Source organism: Perca flavescens, chromosome 1 (assembly GCF_004354835.1).
Source record: "Perca flavescens isolate YP-PL-M2 chromosome 1, PFLA_1.0, whole genome shotgun sequence".
Lineage (NCBI taxonomy): Eukaryota > Metazoa > Chordata > Actinopteri > Perciformes > Percidae > Perca > Perca flavescens.
The window spans coordinates 9,703,757-9,731,080 of record NC_041331.1 but is presented as its reverse complement, the minus strand read 5'-3'; the positions used below and the strand labels follow the sequence as shown (position 1 = coordinate 9,731,080).

At 38.9% G+C, this 27,324-nt stretch overlaps 2 protein-coding genes across 11 annotated transcripts in view; one reads left to right on the top strand and one right to left on the bottom strand.

Moving 5' to 3' along the window:
• Positions 1-16,511, bottom strand: part of shcbp1 (SHC SH2-domain binding protein 1) — a 63,262-nt gene extending 46,751 nt beyond the window's left edge. Inside the window, exons 1-3 of the mRNA XM_028585019.1 lie at positions 16,145-16,511; positions 3,165-3,374; positions 2,931-3,046 (exon numbers count right to left, since the gene is read on the bottom strand). Coding sequence (XP_028440820.1) covers positions 2,931-3,046; positions 3,165-3,374; positions 16,145-16,304 — 486 coding nt within the window. The 5' untranslated portion in view covers positions 16,305-16,511. The remainder of the gene's footprint in view (positions 1-2,930; positions 3,047-3,164; positions 3,375-16,144) is intronic.
• Positions 16,512-17,576: 1,065 nt separating this feature from the next.
• Positions 17,577-27,324, top strand: part of tssc4 (tumor suppressing subtransferable candidate 4) — a 36,486-nt gene continuing 26,738 nt past the window's right edge. The window contains exon 1 of one of the 10 annotated variants that reach the window (XM_028578503.1): positions 17,577-17,610. Coding sequence is in view for 1 of the 10 variants with exons in the window: in XM_028578426.1 (XP_028434227.1) it covers positions 24,314-24,420 (107 nt within the window). In the remaining 9 variants the exon portion in view is untranslated. The other 9 variants (XM_028578488.1, XM_028578495.1, XM_028578481.1 and 6 more) reach the window with 9 other exon arrangements.

Here is a 27,324-nt window from a genome sequence, read left to right as displayed (position 1 = left end):
GCAGACTTGTTGACTATCCCTTTGGGAAAAAAGGTGACTGTATCGCACCATTTCCTCTCACTCTCTCTCTTCACGGAGAAACAGCTGATCAACGATCTACTAGCATAAGTGTCACAGAGCTGCGTAGCATTGTAATCAAATATATAAATGAAACTTATAGGCCTATATACAGATCAGTCTCAGGTTTAAACTTGTAGTTCTGAAAGTTGTAAGTTGCACAACTTACGGTAATGTTTATGTATGTTTAATGTATGCCTTAGTTTGAGGTTATTGCATTTCAGAAAATGTTTTCTGTAAAAACAATGTAATATGGCATAAATGCACTTAATAGGTTTAGTTTTTTGAGAGATGATATTATAAGCAATACAAATTTAGCTTTTTCCAAAAATTAAACCAAACTATTGTATATTATTGCTCTTCATGAAACAAAAGTATTTATTATCCGATTACTCAATTAATCGATGGAACAATCGGTAGTAGGGCTGCTCGATTATGGAAAAAAACCAATAATCACGATTATTTTGGTCAATATTGAAATTATGATTATTTAACACGATTACTCATTAACATTTGGATATAATGGATAGTGTCCAGGGTAGGGCTGGGAAAAAATCAATTTGATTTAAAAATCGAGTTGGTAGGTCAAATCGATTCATATTTTCAAAAAATCGTTTTAGATTTTTTTTTATCCAAATACAGTATAAATAATTTGGATGTTTAACAATCTTTGTTGCACACTGCACAGTGACTTTTCACTTAGAGAAAGGGTTTGCCTTTGCAATTTTGTTTATGTTGATGCACTTTAATTAAATACAATAAATATATATTTTTAAAATATATTTACAGTTCGCAGAACGGGGGGGGAAATCGAATCGTAAATCAAGTTTTTTTAGGGAAACAAATTGCCCAGCTCTAGTTCAGGGTATAATCTGTTAGTGTCCTTTATCTCACAGAAAGAGCGAGGGGCTAAGAGAAGAGACAGGCTGGAGAAAACGACAGAAAGTGTCCAAAGTTTGGAATCAGTTCAAACGTAATTAAAACTAAAACTCTGTACAGTATGTCTACTGCAAAATCAAACTAGCTTACCACAATAATAGCACGACGTCAGTGCTTTAGCATCTCAACAGAAAACATGGAGTCTAACTTAATCATCCATTCCACGAAGCGGACCAACGAAAGCACATCACAGAGTCGTATGGACGATGTAACTACACCAAACACAACAACTACCAAAATCAAAGACAAGAAAATACGTAGTGGTGACCGCGATCTGATCTAAAGAGCTGACGCGTTGACTATCCCTTCGGAAAAACAGCTGATTCTCTCTCTCTCTCTCTCTCTCTCTCTCTCTATGGAGAAACAGCTGATCAACGACCTAATAGCATAAGTGTAACCGAGCTGTGTGACATTATAATCAAATATATAAATGAAAATAGGTTGAGTATAACTAATATTTACATATAGGCCTACTGTATATACAGGTCAGGTTGAAACTTGTAGTTCTGAAAGTTAAGTTGCACAACTTAATGTTTGTGTATGATTAATGTATGCCTTAGTTTGAGGTTGCTATCATTTGGAAAAAAAAAAAAAATTCTATAAAAACAATGTAAAGTGGCACTTAAATGCACTTACTAGGTTTAGTTTTTTGAGAGATGATATTGTAAGCAATCGAGGCAATACAAATGTTGCTTTTTTCCCTAGTTTGGGTTATTTAAAAACGCTAAATTATTTTATCTATTCTATGTGCGAGTGCAGATGTGCGCATGCGCGTGTCATTCAGAACATAAGACAAAATAAGAGTGTTCTTGCAAAACAGAACATGGGAAAATAATCGTTTTTTTCTCGATTATACTATTTTGGTGATCATTGGGAGCCAAAATCGAAACTGAAATCAAAATTCAATTAATTGCACAGCCCTAATCGGTAGAATACTCAATTACTAAAATAATCGACAGGGATCGTTCATCACTCCCCCCTCCACAACAACACTCTCCAATCAGGAAAGACCGGTTCAACGGCTGTTTAAACAACAAAACCCTTGCAAAGCAGCCGGACCAGACTGTCTCGCCCTCCACCTTGAAGAACTGCACTGATCAGCATTTTTGCACATCCTGCACTTATCCATACAGCTACTTTTTTCTTAATGTTAAATACTTATATGTATGTTATTTGTTTCTGTATTTACTTTGTTTATTTCATATGACATGTTCATGTCCATGGGGACTTCACCTTCTCGAATGCTGTGGTTAACATGGGCTGAGTCGTGACAGTCTGTGCTCTCGGCCTTCAGGTCATCTCTCAGTTTTTTTATTAGCTTTCGGGTAATTGTTGTACACTTGAAAACGCACAGGAACATTTTTTTAAGCTGGGTAGGCTACTGTTGTAGGAGTCAGACTAATTAACCCAACATTAAGGCAGCGTAGAATAGATAAACATTGGCTTCTACATGTCACCTTATTTGCAGATGGGCTAATGACAGTAAATAGGGCGGACATCTGCCGATTCCAATGTCTGGCCAACATATCGGCGCATCCCTAATTTTTTTTTTGTAATGCACGTGTGAAATGTCTGAGAGTTTTTTTCTGTTTCCGTTTGTCTGTGTGTTTTTTTACCTGTGCGTTTAGAACTGACACTGTGTACACACTTTTCATTGTGTAAAATGTTAATATACATATTATCTACTAGAATTTATTATTTGTAGTTTAAACTGTATAAAGGTCCTTTTATAGTCATACAACGAAATGCAGTTGTAGTCCTTTTATGCTACACAAGAACAACTCAACTGTTAATAAAGACATGTAAAGTAACCACATATAGGTGCTTTGTTCAGAGACTCACATTAGTGCATCACTTGCAGTTCAAAATTCACAAGCATAGGGGAAACACAGCATTTACAATATTAACAGAAACATGTCTGAAATTGGTCTAACCTCCACCAGGACATCAAAGACGTTAGTAGACCACAGAGCCAACCAATCACACGGTTCCACCACCTTCTCCAGGTAGTCTGCTGTGAAGGCCTTTACCTCAGATGGCTTACAGTCTCCTACACACAAATACATACAAATGTACACAATAGTACATGAGATCAGGAATGTAATGACTCATGTTATGATGATTTATATTATACTTGAGTCTGAATATTAAAGATGGTCTATAGTCACCGAGCATGTAGTCCTGGTACGCCTTGAATCTCTCATAGAACAGCAGGTGGCTGGTCTGAAAGGTGTCAGGAAGACTTGAATTCACAGCTCCATGGCGCTGACATCTTTGCAGCCTAGTCCCTGACTTTTCAGAGTTAAAATGGTCTGTGCCACTATCTTCATCATCATTATCACTCTCATCTTCATCCTCCTCTTCATTCTGAAACAGAGCTGTTGAAAAAAACCGTATTACTAACTATTGTGTTGCCAACTGAACCAACTAACAAAGTTAACGTTAGCATGCCAATATCTGACCCATTTGGAGATACAAAATATATATCTCTTGTGACTCTAAAAATAACGTACTTCTTGAAAATGATGTTATCCTAAGATGCTACAGTGACTGTTTACATAGTTGATTGCTTTTGAGTGGACAATGCTACAGATTAGGCAGACCAACAAAGTGCTGAGTCTTTGTTATGGCAGCTCTCTGGTACACTGACTGTCTAAACAGTAGTCTAAATTACTTATAGCTAGTTTTAGGGAGAGGGCGGTATCATCATAGACTGTACTTTGGTACCGTCTGGTAGCACAAACATAAACCATGTGATACATTCTAACCAATAGAATACATTTAATTATTATTAAAACAAATGAATAAAATATCTGCCGCTTATTTTTGTGATGAGCAAAATAATTAAAAACTCAATGGGTAGCAAATTAGTTTTTGTCAGTTATTAATCAACACAAGACAAAATAAAGCTACAAATCTACATGTATAGGGTTAAAATTATATTAAGCCCATGTACCATATAAGCCCAACTGCAGCTGCTGAGCAAAAATACCACATTTTATGTTTTTCCAATAAACTTCTTGTTACATTAATGACACTTTTTTTTTTTTAAATTGTAAGCCAATCATTTATTGATATTGAGTTATCGAAGCACGTGTCTGCTGATCCCAAAAGAAGTTGCCGATTCTGGTACCCTCAAAATATAACGTGCACATTTCTACTTCTGTTTAAGTAAAATGTGTTCTAATAAACCACATTTTAAACGTTTTTCTCAAAACAAGATTGATTTCATACAGACTTCTGCATCTACCTTGGTTTCAAAACCTCTTAGCTCGTGGATAGTCTACCTCATATGGACATATGGCTAATAATCAAAATCCTTATGGAGAAAACGGGATTTTTACTTCCAGAACCACACTGTTGAGCTCTATTTCACAAAAAACATTTCACAATGAGATTTTACATAAATGATCATCAATAATGTTGATTTAATGACTAAGTGGGTAAAGGCAAATAATAGAACATTTGCATAAATGTGTAGCAATACAGAATCCAAATGAAAGTGGACATATTATGCTTTTCCATATTTTCTGTCATATCTACAATGTTATAATTAGAGATGCACCGATTGACCGGATCTTACATAACATTGCACTTTAAATGTGTGTTCCCATACCAGAAGTAATTTATAGTTCTATTTTATAGCGATCCATTATTTGTTCAAAAAATGTTCTGAGATAAACGTATTTTAGAGAAATCCCTGTGAGGTAAAACGTTAAGATTTCCAACTGTTCTGAACGCTCCGGTTTCAACAGTTTTTTCTACTCTCGGCTGAATGTTACCAACACTTAGCCGGGCTTCTATTATTGGTCATCTTCTCCAGGTAGGCAGGACTGGAGTGTTTTTTTAAGCTACTGCGGTGTTAACATTGTCGCATGTAGCTACATGCTTACGTCAGTAAAAGATGTAGAGAGATGTAATCCTGGCAGCCAATGTTGATAAATTCTCCCCAATTCCAGGTCACATTAGTCCTGAAACATTTTTGGTTATGTAGTATTTGGTTTAAAAGCCTTTATCTGCGATTTTTGACTTTTGAAAGTGCTGCTATTCTATTAGTACCCACTGCTACAGTAACTATAGTAGTTACATGGTAGAAAGTGCTGCTCCACTCCATTACAATCTAACGTTAGACTACTGCTAACTATTAAGTAGCAGCATATTAACGCTAGATAGCTGTAATCTTGGCAGCCAATGTTGGTCATTTCGCCCCAACTCCGTGTCACGTTACTGCTGGGATAGGGCTGGGCGATATGGAGAAAATCCAATGTCACGATATTTTTGACCAAATACCTCGATACCGCAATGATATTGTAGGGTTGACTATTTATGCTTTCACAAAATATTTACACAATGAGATTTTTGATAAATAACCACCAGTAATGTGGATATAATGACTATGTGGGTAAAGGCAAATAATAGTTTACAGTTAACAGTTACAACAGTCTGGTAAGTTCAGAAAATGACATCACTTTACTGTAATGCAGCCTTTAGAACCAGGAAAAGACACTTATGTCATATCACAATATTACGATATCCAAAATCTAAGACGATATTTAGTCTATAACGATATCGATATAATATCAATATATTGCCCAGCTCTATGCTGGGACATGTCCGGTTGTGTAGTATTTTAAGTCTGTATTTGTTATTTTTCATAGTACAAAGTCCTGCTATGTACTCAGTTGCTGTAGCTTCAGCGTCAACTAGTGAAACAACAGCGGAGGCTGCAGAGTGGAGCTGAAATTCCAGGAAACACGCTGGCCAATCAGAGCAGCCTGGGCTTTTTCGGGAAGGGGGCTTAAAGAGACAGGCGCTCCAACAGAGCGTGTCATACAGACTGAATACAGGTGCAGCAGCCATGGGCAGTATGAGAAAGATAGTTTTTGAGTATTATAACATGTAAACATGTCCTTATACATTAGGGCTGGGCGATATATATCGTCTACGATAATATCGTCATTGTTGTGTTAACGATGTGCAAATTGACATTATCGAGTATTTAAATTACTTAGAAAAAAAACACTTCAAAACACGCATTGGAACGCTACACATTCACTAATGTCAACAAAGATGGAGGCGCGCGATTGTGCAGCGGCTACTTAGTTCTCCTGTCGGTGTATATTTAAAACAAGTACAGCCACACTGAACTAATCAATATAGGACTACGATACAACACAGCCGTTAGGAGAGCCTTCCAGGCGGCTCATAACATCCCGGGGGGGGTTTAAATATCGTAGCAGGGGACTTAAACAAGGCGTCCTTAAAGTCTGTACTCCCCAGCTTTTTTCCAGCATGTAGATTGTGCTACTAGAGGGAAGAACACACTAGACCGTGTATACTCTAACATCAAGGAAGCATACAGAACTACGTCTCTCCCTCACCTGGGCCAGTCAGGTCACATCCAACTACTCCTGATCCCAGCATAAATCCCCAGTCAGAAGGACAATACAGCCAAGTAGAAGGACTATCAAAACCTGGCCTGACATTGCCCTATCCCAGCCCCAGGACTGCTTCCAATAACGACATGGTTGTGTGCAATATGTTACAGAACAGAGCCCTTTGTTTATCGTTATGATTTCATTTTGCTTGTATGCTGCAAAATTTACATTACAGCAGAGCTGTACAACTGAATGTTTACTCAGAGTTCAGAGAGTAGTTCAATTAGTATTTTGTATGTCTTTGAATTGGTTTTACTTGAATACTTACATTTTAAAGAAAATAAATGAGAACTGTTTTCATTCAACATTGTGCCCATTATTATCATCAGTGATTAAGTAACTCAGATTTTTAAAAACATTTTTAAAGGATATCGTCAAATTATCGTTATCGTCAAAATAGAGATTTTTTGTCCATCTCGCCCACCCCTATAATACATACACAAATACAATTATGAACCTGAAAATGCTATATAATAATTCCCGTTTAAAATGTACAAAGTAGCATAATAATCAAAATTTCCCACAGGCATTTGTGAGGCAATGGGGGGTGGACCTTCGACCCTCTATGAGGGTCTGGGGCATGGTTATTTAAGTTAAATGCATCGATCTGGAGCACTTGAGAGCTAAATTAAAAGGCTACCGAATCTATAAAGAATCTGTGCTCTTGTAAACAATGTGTTCTTGTAAGTAATTTAATCATAAACACATTGTATAGATATGAATGGTCATGACATTGCAAAAAAAGTCACACCCACTAGGCATGTTTCACGAGACAGGATTTAGTTCACAAATGGTCAAAACACAAAATCCACTAGATCATACATTTGAGTCATTAAATTAATCAAGCAAAAGTGGTTACCTGTGTTGAACTGGTTTATTTTTTATCTATTACAGGTTATGACAGGTTAGTGATCAACACAATTATCATATATTCTATTCTAACTCTTCCTATATCCCTATTGACAAACTTTGCACCCTGAATTTGAACATTTCATTTTACTTGGCCTTGAGAAGAACAGTTGTAGTTGATGCCCTCTTGTAGTTATTATATATATATATATATATATATATATATATATATATATATATATATATATATATATATATATATATATATATATATATATATATATATATATATATATACACACATACATACATACATACATACATACATACATAGTATATATAATTCCTCTGGGCTCAACCCATTGATGAAGACCATCAAGCAGGCAGCCAGGTGCTCTCCTTTGTAGCCTGTTACAAAGGGTCTGATTTGACCTGAAAACTAAGGTAACAGTAGTTAAATGAATGAAAAAAGGTACATTTGGAGCACCTTGATTTGTCATGTAACGTTAAAGGGGTGATAGAATGCAAAAACGATTTTACCTTGTCATAGTTGAATAATGACAGTTTAGTGGGTAACTAGGACATACATAGAACCTCAAAATCCCATTGACACCTCTTTCCTCTGCAAATCTCACAATTTGAAACTGCCTCTGAAAACGGGCAAATCTCAACGAGCCACCTAGTTGACGTCAACTCGGCGGCTCCTCCTCATTTGGCTCTAGTCTCTCTCTTTGTCACGCCCCAACATTTACATAGGCAACACAACTGACCTGAGATCAGGTAGTTTTCTGAATCTAGGTCGTGCAGATCTCAGAAATTGTATACATTGTTCATCTGCTATTTTACCATTAGCTTCACTTCTGAGACTTTTTTATGCGAGAAATGAACTATGTTGAGGTCAAATATGGGCCATTTTACGAAAATGTATGTCTAACTGCAAATTTTGTCCGACTGTGTGGAGTTCAGCGGCCGGTGCTGCCTGTGTTGCTGCCTCGCCGCCTGGCCTGCCTTCCTTCACAGACCCCGGCCTGCTGTTAAGTAGATGGAGCTCCGTCACGGCTTGCAGCCCACGGCACTCCATACCCTTGCAAAGTCATAGTTTTTTGGGTTAATGGACTACCAAACGCTGCTGCCCTGACAGAGATCAAGGGCCTGCAGCTCCCCTCTTCCTGCTAAATGGCCAGTGTGTGTGAGTGAGAGCGCAGTCAGCGAGCTTGTTACGCCAGCAATCTCTTACCACAGGTTCCAGTTAATCTTAATATAATCTCTAATGTGTGCAATTTATAATGTGTTGAGTTATTTAAACAAACGATCGGGGAAATAAACGCCTCTTGTCCGCGAGTCTCATTGATAGAGAATGTGGCTGGATGGAGCTAGCGCTATCAATGAGAGCCACCTAGCCTCCTCTTAGAATTCCTCTGAAATTAACAAAAATTCATAAAATTGAAATCGGACACCATTGTTAGCTTTATAAGACCTTTGGGTAGATGTTATATAAGTGGCGTGACGAAATTCAAACTGTAAATATAATCTAATTATGCCGAAAATGAAGCTAACTAGCCACAATCTGTACACATAGGATTGAAGGGACAGTCGCAGCTAACGGAACCCCTAATGTTCACAAAAATTCATTAAGAAAAGCTCTTGTTCCAAGTAGAGCCATATTCACAGGGTAGTTAAGGGCCTAATAAAATAGCATTCGGGCAATTTTCAGCCCAACCAATGTTACATACCCTATTAGGAGACCTTAAGGAACAGTGTAAAATACCCTATATAATCATTCTATCACCCCTTTAAGTGCAAAAGGAAAGCCAAACACCATTCATCTATTAACACAAACTGCAATGACAAAACACTGGTTGAAAATCAATATAGCTTCAATTTAACGTTAGATGTTATACGCCATATAAAACAGTGCATATACGTTAATGTAAACATTATCATGACAAGCAACCGGATACGTCAGTCAACATAAGCGAGAAAAGAGACCGAGAGCTAACGTCAGTAGCTAACACGTCACGTTAGCTTATTGTTAATTATCAATGGTAACTTCTGCAGTAACGCTATCAGTTTCCTGTCTAACATTGATAATGATAAAATTGTGTCTTGACTAGTGGATTACTACAGTGGATACTGTGACGTTAAAGTTACTTACCACAAACAATGTTGCCAATGAGTCTCGGACATGGTCTAATCTTCCCAGCATGTCTGTGCGTGTAAGCCTGCTCGAGTCGCGTACAGCAGGCGTGGGGGCTTCTTCTTTGGTGTATAGTCGGGGTGGCATTACTGACTGGACTGAGAGATATACTTAGCTGACGCAATGGCACAAATCACAACGAGAGATCTTTTATGTTTAGCATAAAAAACATATTCCGTTCATTATGACAGTCTAGTTAATTAATGGGAAACTATGATGTTGTGGATAATGATGTTTGGCATAGTTGACTGTTACAGGCCAACACCATCTTTTCAACAAATCTTGATGTTCCTTGATGCTCTTCCACTGATTTCCATTGATATTCTATTGACAGGTGAAACCAGTACCAACAGTATCAGAGAAAATTGTGACTTTTTTTTGTTAAATTGTGGAATTTCACCAGCCCTCAAACGGGGTCGATGAAATAGAATGTAATCCTATTGTCCCCTCAACCCAACATTAAAAAAGGTTAATATCAGCTGAGGGAAGGAGACAAAAAGCAGGTATATTAGCTGACACATAGAATCTAAAAAGTCACAGAGAATGAGCTTAAATCTCAAACGTGCCCAGATCCAAGTTAAAGTCCCAAGAAAGTGTCACACTGCACAGCATTGTGTGAGCTGAATCGATTAATCAGTCAATTGGCAACTATTTTGATAATTGATTAATTCCAGAAGAAATGCCGCCAATAATAATAATAATAATATTAATAATAATAATAATAATAATTAAAGCTGCGAGCAGCGATGGACGGGCCCTCGCGCCTCTGCGCGCGTCGGGGTTACCGGCAAACGCTGCTCCTTGCGACCGTGCATTAGCGCGGCACTCAGACGCCGCAAATCGTCAACAATAAAAAGGGAACTCCTCGCAGAGTTCAACGATAGCTCACACGAGACTCTACGTCATACGGTTCATTAGCTGTGAAAGGGGGCGTGGCTAAAGCATAGGGGGCGGGTCCAACCATCACCAATTAAAAATGAAGCCTCTGCTGAGATGAATGATACCTCACACAAGACTACCTTAAATAGGTCAGCATGTATGAAAGGGGGCGTGGCTTAAACATAGGGGGCGGGCTAAACCATCACCGATGAAGAAGGAAGTCTCTGCTGAGTTCAATCACACAAGTGTTTACATCAATCGGGTCATTAGTAATAAAAGGGGCGTGGCTTAAACATAGGGGGCGGGCCAAACCATCACAGATAAAGAAGGAAGTCTCTGCTGAGTTCAATGACACCTCACACAAGACTCTACCTTAAATGGTTCAAATGTTATTTGGCTGGTTATTTGGTTACGTGGCCTGAGTAAGTGGGCGTGGCCATATTATAGGGGGCGGCTCAGTATCACACGTAGACCACACATTCTGAGTTTCATGCAAATTGGATGATGTTTGTCATATAAGGCAGATTTCCTGTTGCCAGCGGGGGGCGCTATGACCAAAAGTCAATTTTGGCCTGTAGGTGTCCTCAGGCCTGGACCCTTGTCAATTGTGATAAATTTTGGGCAGATACGACAACGTACACTCAAGTTACAACAACTTCTTTGTTCATCGCTAAACACTCAAAATGGCCGCCACGCCATGCCCACACCGTCTGAGGAAAAGTTTTTCTTTTCATAACTTTTCATTGTTAAAGTGTTGGGATGGTACAGACCAAGTTTGAAGTCCATCGGATGAAATCTCTAGGAGGAGTTCGTTAAAGTATAGCACCTTGACTTTTAGGCCTACTTCCTGTTGCCACTAGGGGGCGCTATGACTTTAAGTAAATATCGGCTGTTATTTGTCCTCAGGGTTGGACTCTTATGAATCCTGAAAAGTTTCGAGGTAATTGGACAACGTACACTTGAGTTACACCCACTTCCTGTTTCGGCGGCAAAACGCACAAAATGTCCGCCCTGCCACAGCCACGCCCTATGACGAAAAGTTTTTCTTTTACGAACTTTTCATCTTTAACATCTTAAGATGGCACAGACTGAGTTTGAAGTTGATCGGATGAAATCTCTAGGAGGAGTTCGTTAAAGTACGACATGTGGAAATGGCCAAAATCGCACTAATTTCGATCATTTAATTCAAAATGGAGAACTTCCTGTTGGGTTTAGGGTATGGCTCTAATGAAGTTTTTTGTACATCTTGACATGTTACATATGTGTACCAAGTTTCGTGAGTCCAAGTTAAACGCACTGCAGGGGCTCATTTTCTTAACTTTCTAGGGGGCGCTAGCGAGCCATTTTTGTGCGCCTATTCCCGAAACCCTTAAAATACGTAAGTTTTCACCAGACTTGATGCGGCCGCCAAATTTGGTGAGTTTTTGAATATGTTAAGCCCCTCAAAAAGGCATATAGAAAATAATAATTCCTTCAGTTTCAATAGGGTCTTCGCCACTGTCCGCGCTCGGGCCCTAATAATCTTGTTCTCACTCCTACAATGAGGATTTCTGTATTTTATATCACCTGAAGACATAACATTGGACTCTGGAAAAATGTGAAAGACATTTTTTAGACCATACAACTAATCAATTAAAATCGACAAAAATAAAAAAAAATCTGTAGATTAATGAAAATAAAAATCAGTGTTAGTTGCAGCCCTTACCGAATGAACTTTAAACTAGGGGAACATTAACGTTAACCTAATAACGTTAACCTAATAACGTTAACGTTAGTGCAGGGCTTTTTCCTGGCTCAGAATGGGCCTTTGGGGTGGGATGGCAGTAAGCATGATCAGTCGGCGTACAGTTAGGAAAATTAGTCGGTTACCTCATTGACAGAAATCTATGCATTTTCCTGTTATTTCTGAAAATTTGATAAACAAAATGTAATTAGGCCTGAGTAAATAAAACCCCAATAAAGAAAACTGGTTAAAAAATATTAATATTTAAATAACTCAGCAGGAGAGACCGGTACAGCTCGACTGAAGATAAAACTGAGATTAGCTCTCATATTCGAGTTTATGTTCAGCTTTTCAGCTTGTGGTTGGTAAATTGCTCTTAACATATTTAGAGAGGATTTGAATTAGGGCTGGGCGATAAAACGATAACGATATGTATCGCGATAGACACATAATCAATATCAATAGAAAATGCGGTCGATAAAACGTTCGATAACTTGTTTTTCTTCATCAGAAGAAACCAGAGGTTGTGAATCACGTTTGGTTGCATGAACAAAGGCCCTCACTCTCTGGCAACCTAGCAACGTGGGGAGTGACACTCTAACAGCCAATCATGTAACAGTATCATGTTTGGTTGCACCACATCGCTGTCTCGTGTTTTTCAATAACAGAACCGGCGTGGAGTGGAAAGTGAGTGCCGCAGCGAGCGAGGAAATCGTTGATAAAACAGGAAAAGTCAGTATGGCAGTTTTGGGGATTTTATAAGTCTGACCAATGTCGTCACACCGTCGTCCCCACCAACACTGGTACGACCACAAACTTGTTTTACCACTTTAGCCGCGCTCACACTTTCGAGCACAGCCGTATTCGCCATCAACGTCCAACAACATTTGCAGCTGCAACACGGCACAAGCAGCAGACCACCACGGAGAGGTACTCTGCATCAGCGCCTTACTAAACGCTACAAAGAAATAACGGAGGCAGACATGCTGAGCACTGTCCAGAAGCCAGGTTACCAACCTAGCACTAAACCTGCAGAAAATAGTTCCTTCTCAGGTTTCTTATATTTAGCTAACACTTTGCACTATTTTATGACACTTTATTAAGCATTTCTTACTTATTCTTTAATTTTGCACCTTAATGTTAAGAGATAATTGTTAAGTGTTCATTGTGATTTTAGACCTGTTTACATTTTAATTATTTGAGTGTTTTCCATGGTTGTGTTGACATTTCTGCTTTTATAACTGAGGGGATTATAATCAGAGCAGGGTTAAGTTTAAAATAAAAATGTTTAAATTTATATATATTTTCTCCTGGTCCTTATTTTAAATAGGTCATAAAAAATATCAATAATTATCGATATCGACCGATATGAAAATCTTATATTGTGATACAGTTTTCAACCATATCGCCCAGCCCTAATTTGAATTGCTATTTTTATACTCAATTCTTCATCATTTTGGTGCTGGTGATTAGAGATGTTCCGATACCGGCTCCGATACTGCCTTAAACACTGGTATCGGTAAGTACTGGAGTTTATGCACTGATCCGATACCACGTAATAAAGCCCTAAAGAAAACCTACGTTAAAGTAGTTTATTTAGGTTCTTTTTCCGTTATAACTGACTGTCAAACTGGAAAATAAAAGAAAGTTCTGTGTTTGTTCATGTTTCACAAAGAGTTTAACCTGAGCCAGACCGACAGCAAAGATAGAAATAATATCACATCCATACAGGGATAGTAGTATACAGCTGTTAAAACATAATAAAATATATGACACACTGGTATCGGATCGGTACTCTGTATTGGCCGATACGCAAGTTCAGGTATCGGAATCGGGAAGCAAAAAATGGTATCGGGCCATCTCTACTGGTGATTTTCCTTTGGGGCTTGCTTAAAGGTACAATATGTAACATTTCTGCTTTAAAATGTCTAAAAATGACCATACCTATGTTATATATTTTTATGAGTTGTGTTCTTACACTATCCCAAATGTTTCCACCAAATGTCAAACCCAGAGAAATCTGTTATTTTATTTTCAGACACGGAACGTTTCCTTTAGTCGCCCGTCAGTGGCGTCATATAACCTTTCACCCTCCAGTTACTCTAACTTCCGTCAGAACACTGGCACCAAGATGACACGTTCAGGAGTAATTGTAAATCATACAATTTCACAGAAAAAAAAAATACTTGTAACCGCAATACTGCTTTTTTAGCCATACAGCATCATTTTGTGATTAATTACATCCCACTTTTTATCACAGTCATATAACAGAGACCTTATCTATTTTGAAAGTTCAATATCGATACCGACTTGACGTTACTACAATGTGCTAACTAACGTTGATGCTAAAGCTTTGTGGGTAACATTATGAGGTTACAACATCGTTCAACACGCTAATAAAAAGTATGACTGTTTCGACCACAGCTAATAGGACTGAGCTAACCCACGAATAACTTCACTAGTAACGTTTACGTTAGCTGTATAGATAGACGATTAATCTAATGCTAATTTAGCCAATGTAGCACACCCCGGTCTGTCTGCCTCACTCCCCCGGCGCAGAGAGACTCAGTCAGCTGACAACAGCCCCAGGACATATAGCTAGCTAGTTACCGTTAGCCCCCAGTCAACTATCAGCCAGCTACTTTCATTACAGCATCCCCCGGCCAGAACTTATCTCCAGTGCCTGGCGCTTACGACGCTAACGGCAGTTTAATTAAACGTCGGGAAACAGACTATATCAGACCCAGCACCGAGTCACAACAGCGGCCATCCATAGCGGTAGCTAGCTACATCTCCGTAGCGCTACCGGTGTATGTGCAGAAAATCTCCTCCCTGCCGAATTTCTCCCCCCTTCGCGTTTAGCCGTCTTTACGGTTAGCTAAATTAACCCGACAAAAGGTGGGTTAAGCACCAAAACGAAAAGTTAAGATTACTGAAAAGTGAAGGGGAGATAATTCCGGTCAGCTGGGAGATGTTCTGCTGCTGCACAACAGGCATCGAACGTCCTGGCTCTATCGCGGAGATTTCCCCGACAATCCCCACCCACAGCCGTCTCTCAGCCTCGTTTAGTAGCTAGCTAGCGTTACAACAAACCCCGTCCGCCCCGGTGTTGAAACCATCCAAAAGGTGACATTGATATGTGAAATATTTTGTGCTTTAGCTGCTGGCTACTGTTAGCTTGCTGGCTCACTAGCTAACTGGTCAGCTACAAATAAAAATCTAATCAAGAAAAACGTAATTATGTTGGGGAAACTGCAGCTATTTTATTACAATAACATGAATAAACATAACGTGAATACACTTGAATGGGTAAACTTGTCTTGAATGGGTAAACTTGTCCGTGAACTGATGCATTCTAACCGGCAGCGAAGGTGTTTAACACTAAAAACTCCCATAATTCCACGCAACTTCCCAACGTCATCAAAAATCCAGTTTTACCGTCCATTGTTTTGGTTGAGAGACCCCTAGCGGCAGAAAGTTACATATTGTACGTTTAAACCTTTTTGGGGGCTCCAAACATGCAGGAAAAACCCTGTAGTGGTGGGGTGGTACTACTGACACTGGAAATGCTAATGTCATTTTCATCACCCTCAAACCCTTGTTTCAGCATGCACCAAAAGCCAGATTTTTATCATGTATCATCAGGTGATTTATTCTTGGAAAGCTGACATTTGGTCTTTCAGTGTTAAAGGGAGGATGGTAAAACTGAGGAAAATAACTTAAAAGTTATGTGTTGTATCAATTAACGTTAGTTAACGTTACTGAACAGCGTTTGGTTGAGGCACAAACTGTGACTGCTATTGTCATGTTAATACAGAAAACACTGTTTAAACGCTAACCGACCCAAACACTACATTGACGTTTAACTTTAAAGTTACATCAGGCAACCGGCCTAACTTACTAAAGTTAACGTTGGTTTGAAACGGAATTCTTCATAACAGCGAAACGTATTTACCATAACGTTAGCTAGGCTAACTAGTAACGCTGACTAAGTTAGCAAACAATGACATTAGCTTCCACTTGAGTATTTTAACAATGAGTAAGATTCAACATGACACGGACCTTGAGTTATACCGGACACATTATGCCCCACTTCAATTCTTTTCTTTTCCATGTCGAGTTCAACCTTAACGTAGGACTCCAAATCAACCACCATGTCTGTCATCTCGTCCCCAGTTGTCCTCGTTCCTGCAGACGAGTTTTCCCGTGCTTCTTGCTCCATGGATGATTAAAAATATCTACTTAATACTTCGCCAAGTAAATAGGTAAACTTAAATGGGCTAATAGTCAGTAGAGGTACGAAGTTGTGTCGGTTTGACAAACACTCACAAACGTAACTGCACACACCCAGTTACTTTCAAAATATTCCCGGTCTGAAGAGCCGCAGCCAATCGAAAAAAGTACAACGGCAGGATGTCGCGCCCCCTAATATCCGACCGCCTGTGAGCCAATAAAAAAAGAGAGCCGTCTAGGATATATATATATATATATATATATATATATATATATATATATATATATTTTTTTTTTTTTCTTCTTCTTCTTCTGTTGCTTGTTTAACGGCGGATGCGGACTAACTTAGCGCACTACCGCCACCCTCCAGATAAATTGTGCATGATCATCACTATGGCTTACATCCTTGAAAAATACTGTAGCCTGCAAGCTACAAAAATAAAATAAAAATAAAAATAAAAAATAAAAATAAATAAAGAAATAACCCTATATTCTGTCAATGAGTCCAGTGTTCTTTAAAGATTCAAGCATATACTTTATTACTCTATGATCAGAGCCCTTAGACAAAAGATCTCTAAGGATAAAACTTTCTCCACTGCCCTCTATTTTCCTTTTCATAAAAACCCTTTCTCTTTTAAATTTCCTACACATCATAAAGACGTGTTCCACTGTCTCTGGCACATTACAAATCTCGCAATTTCCTGTATTATGTTTTCCTATTAACTGTAATGTTTTGTTTAGTCTGGTATGCCCTAGTCTCATTCTTGTATAAATTCCCTCTTCTTTTCGACACCTTAGTACTAAACGACCCTGACCCACCTCAGGATTTACAATGTAAAAATCCCTCCCTTTAACTTCCCTGTCCCATTTATCTTGCCACAACTTTTTAACATGTTTTTTAATCATTGACTTAGCCTCTGATTTTGATATTTTACACTGAATAGATACATTTGTCGCTTTCAAAGCCTGTTTAGCAAACTTGTCTGCCAACTCATTACCAACCATACCTACATGAGCCGGAACCCAAATAAACTTTACATGCGTCCCACCATGTCTAGGATATATGCCACACATTGACATATATATAATGGACCAATAGACCCCGTTGCTCTGGACGGAGACCAGTGAAGGCTATTAGAAGCACTTTTCCGGTGATCTCTTGCTTTACTGCACAGCCTTCAACTGACAGAGACAACGTAAATGTGACGTGAGCAACGTGTCTGAAAGTTGTAAGTCTTCTGGTAGCTGTGCCAAGAGAAATCTCAATCATTCCCAGTCTTACAAAGACGGAGAGTGTAGGTATATGTAAGGAGATAACATAAGCACAGGCTAATTATTGCTAAGTAACATGCTAGTTAACATTAGTAATTAAAACTAAACAGCTAATGTAAGTCGAAACTGCCTGCGGCTGGAAGGTGGTGGACTGCTTGCGAGGGCCTGACGACGAAGCGTGTGGTCTTTTTCGTATCAACAAGACGTCTCCGTTTTTGCTTTGTTTTGTATAAATACAACAACAACAAAAAAATAAATAAAAAAAATGTCAGAGGGATTGTTAGAATTAGGATAGACTAAGTGGAGAGAGTATTTTGCGGGAGTATCGGCCGACGGCCTGTATAGGTCCGGTATACGATACAATTGCACATATTATCTAGCATGGCAGGCAATCAGGAAGATAGTTGTAGTATGGATGAGTTGGATCCGGAAGATGGGAACTGGCAGATAAGGAGGATAAATAAAGCAAAGCGGGTTAGAGGAGTACAAGAGAGTGAGGAGAAATGGAATGTTGTGTGGTTTGAAGAACCAGGAGTGAAGAGTTTGGATCCATTAAAATTGACGAAGATAATTAAGAATCAGGTTGGCGAGGTTAAATATGCTAGGATTCTAAATGATGGTAATTTGTTGATTGGGTGTAACTCTGAAGAGCAGATTGGAAGAGCTTTGAAATTGCAAGCTGTTGGGAAAATCGTGGTGGGGAAAGTGGGTGAGCAAGGAAGTAAAGGAGTAATTTATGGGATTCCTTTAGCAGTTGAGATGACGGAGCTGGTGAAAAATGTAAAAAAAGTGTGAGGCTGTTCAGAGTGCAAAGCGTTTAACCAAGGGGCTTGAGAAAACAGAAACCGAGTCAGTTTTGGTTCAGTTTAGCACAAAAGAGTTGCCTACAGAGCTATATTTCGGGTATATGAGATACAGAGTAAGAGAGTTTACTCATAAGCCAATGAGATGCTACAAGTGTCAGAAGTTTGGTCATGTAGCTAAGTTGTGCAAAGGGACTAAAAGGTGTGCCAGATGTGGTGGGGAGCATGATTATGGGGAATGTGGAGAGGGGGTGAGACCTAAATGCTGTAATTGTGGAGGGTGTCACAGTGCGGCCTACTGGGGGTGTGAAGCAATGAGGAGGGAGACTGAGGTTCAGAGTGTGAAAAGAAAGGATAGAGTTCCTTATGCAGAAGCAGTTAAAAGAGTGGAGCAAACGACAAGGATGGGTGTAATAAATGTTAGACAGGAAATAGCAACAGGGAATGCATGGACACAGCGACAAGAACTTGTAAAAGAGAAGGAGAAGGAGAAAAAGGAGTATGGAGAAAAAAGGGATTTGGTTATCTTTATTGCAGGGGTCATAAATGCAACAGCTGAGGTTAAATCCAAAACTGAAAGGATTCAAATCATTGCAAAGGCAGCAATTCAGCATTTGGGCATGTTGGACTTAAATGGGAAGTAATAAGGGACTGTCTTGCTGTACACTCTAGTCAGGACGTTGGTAAAGGATGATCTTATTTCTTATGATCATTTTCCAATGGAATGCAAGGAGTCTGTTGGCGAATGGTCAAGATTTTAAACAGTTTATAGATTGTAGGAGTGTGAAACCTGATGTATTGTGTATTCAAGAAACATGGTTAAAACCTAGATTTGATTTTGTTTTATCTAATTATATGGTAATCAGACAAGACAGAGAGCAAGGAAGTGGTGGGGGTTGTGCTACCTTTGTAAGAAAGGGTGTACCCTATAGGGTGTTGGGTGCTGGGAAGGAACAAGAGTATGTGGTAGTGGAAGTATGGGCAGATAAAAAGAAAATAGTAATAATAAATTATTATAACCCTTGTAAACTGTTAGACTTAAATAAATTAGAGGGAATAGAAGGCCAGGATAGAGATGTTATATGGTGTGGAGATTTTAATGCCCACAATACACTGTGGGGAGGGGAAAAGACAGACAAAAATGGACAGGTGATTGAGGAGATAATGACTGATAGGAACTTAGTTTGTTTGAATGATGGTAGAAAGACTAGGATTGATATTAGTACTGGTAAAGAGTCAGTATTAGACCTTACATTTTTTTCTAGTAGACTGGCTCCAAAGTGTGAGTGGGAAGTGCATGGAGACGGCACTATTGGAAGTGATCACTACCCAATTATATGTAAATTGAATGTTGATGTAAGGTTGAGCACGAATAATAGTCATGGAAGGTGGATTTTCAAAAAGGCAGACTGGAAGAAATTTATGGAAACAAGTGAGTTGTATATTAGTTCGGTCCAAGAAACAAATGATGTTGACATAGCTGAAATTGAGTTGCGACAGAGTATTTATATGGCTGCAATGGTTGCAATACCAAAAAGTTCAGGAAAGTTAGTAAGAAAAGCGGTTCCTTGGTGGAGTGTTGATTGTGACGAGGTAGTTAGGGACAGGAACAGAGCTTTTAGAAGATTAAAAGGAACTCATAACTTTCAACATTTGATTGAATATAAGCAAGTGTCGTGGAAGTTTTCCTATGAAGCAGCAGCGTTTAGAAATATCAATGATCAAATGAAAACGAATAACGACTGTTTGAGAATTAAACCAAAGGTTGGTCTTTGAGTATTTATTCACATTTGCAAATGGAGAAAACACAGTTTCAAAGGTACATGCAGCACAACTGAAAATGTCTTTTCCTAACTAGAAACCTAAAAATCAAAACATCTTATAGTGAAGAAACTCCATTAAGCCACCCCTCTTCAAATATCTTTAGCATGCTGCCACTTTTCTAAAAAAATACCATAGACAGTCAGATGATTTCACAACCTTCCATTCTGCTCCTACATTAGACTAAACACCTGCTTATCTCAGGAGACAGAAAGAGATACGGTTCACACAGTGTTATAGCCTTCTTCACTTTATCTGCGAGAAATAAACAAATGAGGAGCTGCAATTTCTTTAGCGAAAATAACTTCTGCCATTGCTTACAGTCTACAAGGCCAGCTCTCTCACTGGTGCCTTTAAGTCTACAGGAAGGAACAGGATTATGTGGAGGTTTAAAACAATCTTTAAATAAATGGTCAATATCATTGAACAAATGGTTAAAATAAAATTTGCCACCACACAAGCACAGGCTTTAGTGAGAAGGTATATAAGGCAAAGGAAAAGAGCATACTGGAGTGATTATTGTAGCTCAATTGGAAGTACTATTAATATAAATGATATATGGGGAATGATTAAGAAAATGGAAGGTAATCGAAGAGAGTGGAATTATCCAATCCTTTCAGATGGAGAACAGTTGGCTATATCAAACTTAGAGAAAGCAGAAATGATGGTGAAGACACTGAGTAAGGTACATAGTTCTAGTAATCTCTTAGAAGAAGAAAAAAGGGGTAGGGAAGAAACAAGGAGTCTATTTTTTGAGGTTATTCAAAAGAAAGGGAAATTAGAGGATAAGTACAATGTTCCTTTCACACTGAGAGAGTTAAGAAATGCCTTGGATAAGTGTAAGAATTCAGCTCCAGGTAAAGATGAAATTTGTTATAGTATGTTAAGACATTTAAGTGATAAGGGAATTCAGAAGGTTTTACATGTATTTAATAAAGTCTGGGAGGATGGAAAGATTCCTGCAGGATGGAAGGGGGCAGTTATTGTTCCAATAAGAAAACCGGGAAAAGATGCTAGTAATCCAGCAAATTATAGGCCAATAGCTTTAACTTCTCACTTAGGTAAGTTAATGGAAAGGTTGGTGAATGGAAGGCTAATGCACTTTATGGAAGAAAGGGGGTTGATGGCTAGTTGTCAGAGTGGTTTTAGAAAGGGGAGAAGTACTATTGATTCGCTCATCTGTCTTGAGGATGACATAAAAAAGGCACAGATAGAGAAAGAGACTGTTGTGGCAGTATTCTTAGATGTAGAAAAAGCGTATGATATGCTATGGGTAGAGGGTCTTTTAATCAAGATGCATATGCTAGGAATTGGGGGAAATATGTTTAACTGGGTAATGGACTTTTTAAATAATAGAAGTATTCCGGTGAAAATAGGGACAGACATATCTAGAAGGTGTGTAGTAGAAAATGGGACGCCACAAGGTAGTGTTATAAGTCCGTTGTTGTTCAACATAATGGTTAATGATGTTTTTTCTGGTGTTCAACCAGGAATTGGAAAGTCGCTATTTGCAGAGGATGCTAGCCTATGGAAAAGGGGGAAAAATGTGAAGTATACGCTGAAGAAGGTGCAGGAAGCTCTTACCCTAGTAGAGGATTGGGGAAGGAAATGGGGGTTTAGGTTATCTATTGAGAAGTCTAAAGCTGTGTTTTTTACCAGGAAGAAAATAGATGAAAGTCTAAAACTGGAATTGTATGGTAGGAATTTGGAATGGGTTAAAAGTTTTAAATTTCTTGGGGTGTTTTTTGACACAAGACTTACATGGAGGGATCATGTTTCTAAAGTGGTAGATAAATGTAAAAGGGTACTGAATTTAATGAGATGTCTTGCTAGAACAGATTGGGGAGCAGATGTAGCTTCTTTGAAGCAAATTTATGTATATTTAATTAGAGCTAGAATTGAATATGGGTGTTTGGTTTATGGATCTGCAGCCAAGTCAGTTTTAGCTGGATTAGATATAGTTCAAGCTAAGGCACTGAGAATATGTTCAGGAGCTGTGCGATCTTCTTCAGTGTGTTCATTGCAGGTCGAAACAGGAAAATGCCACTTTGTCTGCGAAGAAAGCAACTTCAGGCTAACTACTGGGTCAATTTGATGGAGCAGAGGTGTGATCACCCAGTTAAGATAACTATTCAGGCAAGCTGGGAGAGAGAATGGACAAGACTTCTAAGTTTTGGATGGACAGGGGAGACAGTAGCACAGGAAATGTCTATACATGACAAGACCTTCTGTCCAGGAGTACTGTGGCCATCAGTTCCTTTATGGCAATTGGAGGTACCAAAGATTGATTTAGAAATGCTTGGGATTAAGTCAGAAAATCCTGAATTGGATTTGGTGCGTGAATTCCAATGTCATGTAATGGAAAGATATCAGGAACACATACTAATTTTTACTGATGGTTCAAAGGATCAAGAAACAGGTGCTACAGGAGCAGCTTTTGTTGTTCAGAGGTGGAATGCTCAAGCTTGTAAAAGAACTTCAAATTTCCTAAGTGTGTTCACAGTGGAGTTGTATGCAATTCTGATGGCAGTGTGATGGACTGAACAGATTCAGAACCAAAAAGTGTTGATATGTAGTGACTCTGTGTCAACTATTAATAGTATTGGGAAAGGGTTATCAAAGAGTCGTCAAGATCTTGTATATGATATTCTTCTGGCAATTAGAGATGTGACAAGGAGAGGGGTAGAAATATTATTCGTCTGGGTCCCAGCTCATGTAGGTATTACCTCAAATGAAAAGGCTGATAAGTTGGCCAAGGCAGCTGTTCAAAAGGAGGCTATAGATGTCACCATTAATCTATCCAAGGCGGAGGGTAAAAGTATTGTGTGGCAGGGAACAATTTTCAAATGGCAACAGCTCTGGGAGCAAGAACATAAAGGCAGGCATTTATTCTCAATCTCTAGTAAGGTCACTGACTCAGTTAATGTTTGTACAAGAAGGGAGGGTAGACGTAGGGACGAGGTTATTATTTCTAGAATGAGGATTGGTCACACGTTTCTGAACAGCAATTTATTTATTTTAGGTAAGCACCAGAGTGGTTTGTGTTCATGTCAGGATCCGGAGACAGTGCAACATGTTTTGATTTCTTGTAGAAATTATGACCGTCAAAGACAAGATCTACTCAGAAATTTGCAAGGAATTGGCTTGGAAGAAGTGTCTCTGAAAAGTATTTTAGAATTAGGATCAAGCGGGAGGGGAAAACGTTGTTTTTTAAAATTTTTAATAGACACTGGACTGTATCATCGGATATAGTGCATTAAGGTGCTAGTTCCGTAGATGGCAGCAATGCAACCTATTGGCTGCCGGCTGCCGTAAAATTTCATAGAAGAAGAAGAAGAAGAAACTGCCTGCGAGCTTCTCCTGTACTATACGGTAATTCCTCTACTGTGCTACAGTAAGTCACTTGGTTATGACACAATCGTTAGCCTATTTTTACAAAAACGTCTGCTACGGAGCCATAACGTGAGGTACGAGGTAATGGAGCCTTTTATACATTGTTGTGTTTCTTTAGAAATAAACAACGGACAAATATAGTCTTTAAACGCTTCAGATGTAAAGTTATTCGCTGTCAAGTGACATAAAAAAAAAGATGGCGGTCAGTGGAATGCTATCAGGAGGTGATTTGTAGCAACAAAATGGCGCCATCGGAGGTTCGAGTAATGGTTCTGAAGCGAAGCTTACCCCCTTGATCCCACAGCAACAAATGTGCTGCAAATCCTCTAACGTTACTGCCGTCTGCCGTAAAGCAGATACAGAAGAAGAAGAGTTTGGTTGTGAACAGGCTCTCCACAGAAAGGCTCTGGTTGTGGCAAGCAAGAACAGTGAGGCAAACCGTGGTATTGAATAACCGAAATGTAAATGTTAAATCTGTGAAACGAACGTGTAACGTTAGCATGTCTGCCACGATATGTGGTTCAAGGGAACACGTGGATGGATGTATAATAATAACAACATCACCATGTTAGTTAGCATTAGCATGCTGTTAAGCTAATGCGAATGGTAATGTCGGCCATTTCACAAATTTATTAGGATGTTGTCGCGCGGGATATTGCCATTGACGTATATATAAGGATATTGCACCCATTATTTCCACGTTCCATAAATGCGCGCGTGTGTGGAACGTTCAGGGTTGCATAAAGCTGTATCAGCGCTACCGGATGGTTCCCATAGAAAAGCCCAGAGAAGCGTCTGCAGTCCGGTTAACCAGATGTATGTATATCATAAAAAAAACTGTTAATCCTCATCTTTAAAGTCTGCTTTTTTGTTAGAAAAAAAAAGACAAATTCAATAATGGCGTCTTTGTGTTGTTAGTATACAAACTTAAACAAGCAGGTAAGATTTATGTTTTGTCAGAAATATCAGAAGCAGGGACATAGTATCAAACCACATACTTTAAAGTATACAAATACGATAGAAATAAAAAGGGCTAAATTAAAATAGACTTTCTGATAGGGATGTTCCATGCAGCCATTGCAATACAAAGTAAGAAAGAGAGCAAATTTAAAGAAAGAATAACAATGTAAAATCCCAGAGGTGCAAATCATAATGCCAAAAATTGGTTAACAATATGAATCAAGGGTTGCATGTAGATATGTACAATATTAAATCTGAAGCAAGGGCATAACTTTGGGTTCAACATTGAGATCACTTTTGAGCAAAATTGAAATTTTGAACATCAAACATTTTCTGCATTCTGGAGAATTTCTCTCTTGTAACCCCCCATCCCCCTTGTAAATTACACCTATGATCTGAAGTATAGGTAAGTGTAAGTCTAAAGGCCAATTTATGCTCCTGCGTTAAATTGGCGCCATGGGTACATATATAGGTACGTGGAGATACAGATCCTACAGGCAGATTTATGCTTCTGCATATGATTCTGACCACATTTGGTGGCTGTGGCTCAGTTGTAGAGCGGTTGCCTGTCAATTAGATTGATGGTTTGATCCCTTCCCCTGCAGTCCCATGTCGAAGTGTCCTTGGGCAAGACACTGAACCCAGAGTTGCCTCCGATGCTGCACCATCGGAGTGTAAATGTGTGTTAATGTTTATCTGATGAGCAGGTGGCACCTTGTACGGCAGCCTCGGCCACAGTGTGTGAATGGTTCCTGTACTACGTAAAAGCGCTTTGAGTAGTTGTTAAGACTAGAAAAGCGCTATATAAAAAGTCAATTTACATTTGGAAAGCTGGTGCAGAAAAGGTTAACTCTCTCCTTGATTTCATGTTGTTTATGGAGAAAGAGAACCCAGAAATGAGTAGGGTAATTGTGACGCTACCAAGCCACGGCCAAATGGACCAATCACAGTTGTTGCGGTCTGAGTTTTCTGTTGCACTACTAAAACAACCTTTGAACGTACACATGTTCCACAAAAACAAGTTCCTTCCCGCTGCTATTTTGCAAAGGCACCGTGGCTCCGCTCGGCACTTTGCACTGCCCAAGATGATTGTGATTGGTTTAAAGAAATGCCAATGGATGAGAGCACATTTTCTCCCATCCCGCTATGCTGTGTGGACTAGCCAGACCCTCCTGCGCTGTGGAGGAAGGTCCGGCAATGCGAGACTACTGTGTGATTGGTCGGCAAAGTTAGTTAAAGTTAAAGGTCTAACAACTGTGAATCAGGGTTGAATCAAAATGTATTTTTTGAAACCTTTTGTATTCATGAAAAAAATCAGGAACACACAGATACTGTACAAGATATATACATACATGACAACATTTGTTCTGGAGTTAACTGTTATTAGAACTGTTTGGAACTGTTTGACTCAGCACTATGCTAAAAATAGCTGCTACATGTGAATTTCGTGGATTTATAGGAGCTAAATCTATTGATTCTCATTTTTTTTTTTAGCAGATATCTAAGTTGTAACAACATTATGCTAGCAAAGCAGTTTTGGGTTTATATATGTGTGGTATTTATTTTGTTTGGGAAATCACACAATCTCTACAAAGCTAACGCTAGCTCAATTGACTGGCTGACTAACGTTAAATAGGGATAGGGAATCGTCTCTGTTGCTTGAAGTTTGGACATGTAGTAGCTAAATCTATCCATCAAAACAAAAATTATTTCGGCAGATAACTTGGCTACAACACGATTGAGCTATCAAAGCAGTTTGGTTTTTATATGTGCGTTATTTATTCCATTTGGGTAATCCCAAAATCTCTACAAAGCTAACGTTAGCTTGAGTTGACTGGCTGACTAAACAGGGACCAGAAATTGTCTCCGTTGCTTGGAGTTCGCAGACAAACTTTCTCCTTTGGGATGGTAGGCATATTGTACTAGTGTGTTTCGCATATCCCTCTACTCTGGTAATTGTGGTTACTTAGGTCTCGTAACGTTACATATATGGGTCTCATAGCTGTGACTGGACAGAAAAATAGACGACAAAGCACTGTGACATCACGTGGTCTCTATGAATAGAGAATCTTTGGTAGAGGCTGTCCATGTTTTCATCTTAAACTTTGACCCTCTCGCTGTTTTTTCATTTTATCAAAGTTGATTGGAACATTTTGGTCACCTAAAAATGTCCTGTTTAGCATTTGGTAGCACCTTGCCAACCAAGCCATCAAGCTAGCACTAGTGTTAGCTGGTAACTTGAGGGAAAGTTACTTGTAAAGTGTACTGTTGCTCATGCAGATGAATGGCACCAGTAGGGTTGGGCATTTTGTTGCTGTTATTAAATTATGACTCAATAATCAATAATTTTTTTTTAATTCACTGTACTGTAACCCAGTGGTTCCCAACCTGGGGTCCAGGGCAGCACCCCTTAGGGGGGCGGCAAAGATCACAGGGGGTGCGCAAGTCTTTATCTGGTTTAAGGTTCAGGTAAAAAAAACATATTTGCATGTTAAACAAATTATGATAATACACTAGAATATATAATGTATACAAAAGTCTGTATAAAAATGATATCTTTTTGTTCTCGCTTAAAATTGTAGGTAGGCTACTTAGTAGGCCAAACCTCCAGGACCTCTTAACCTGTGGCCCTTGCTGTCATTAGGTCAGCTGCTAGCTGCTATCATCCTTGTCTTTCCTGCCAACAAGGCATCACTATTTTATGAATGAAACATGGCGGAGAAACGTAAAAGTGCTGATAACTCCTTTTTATCAAAAAAA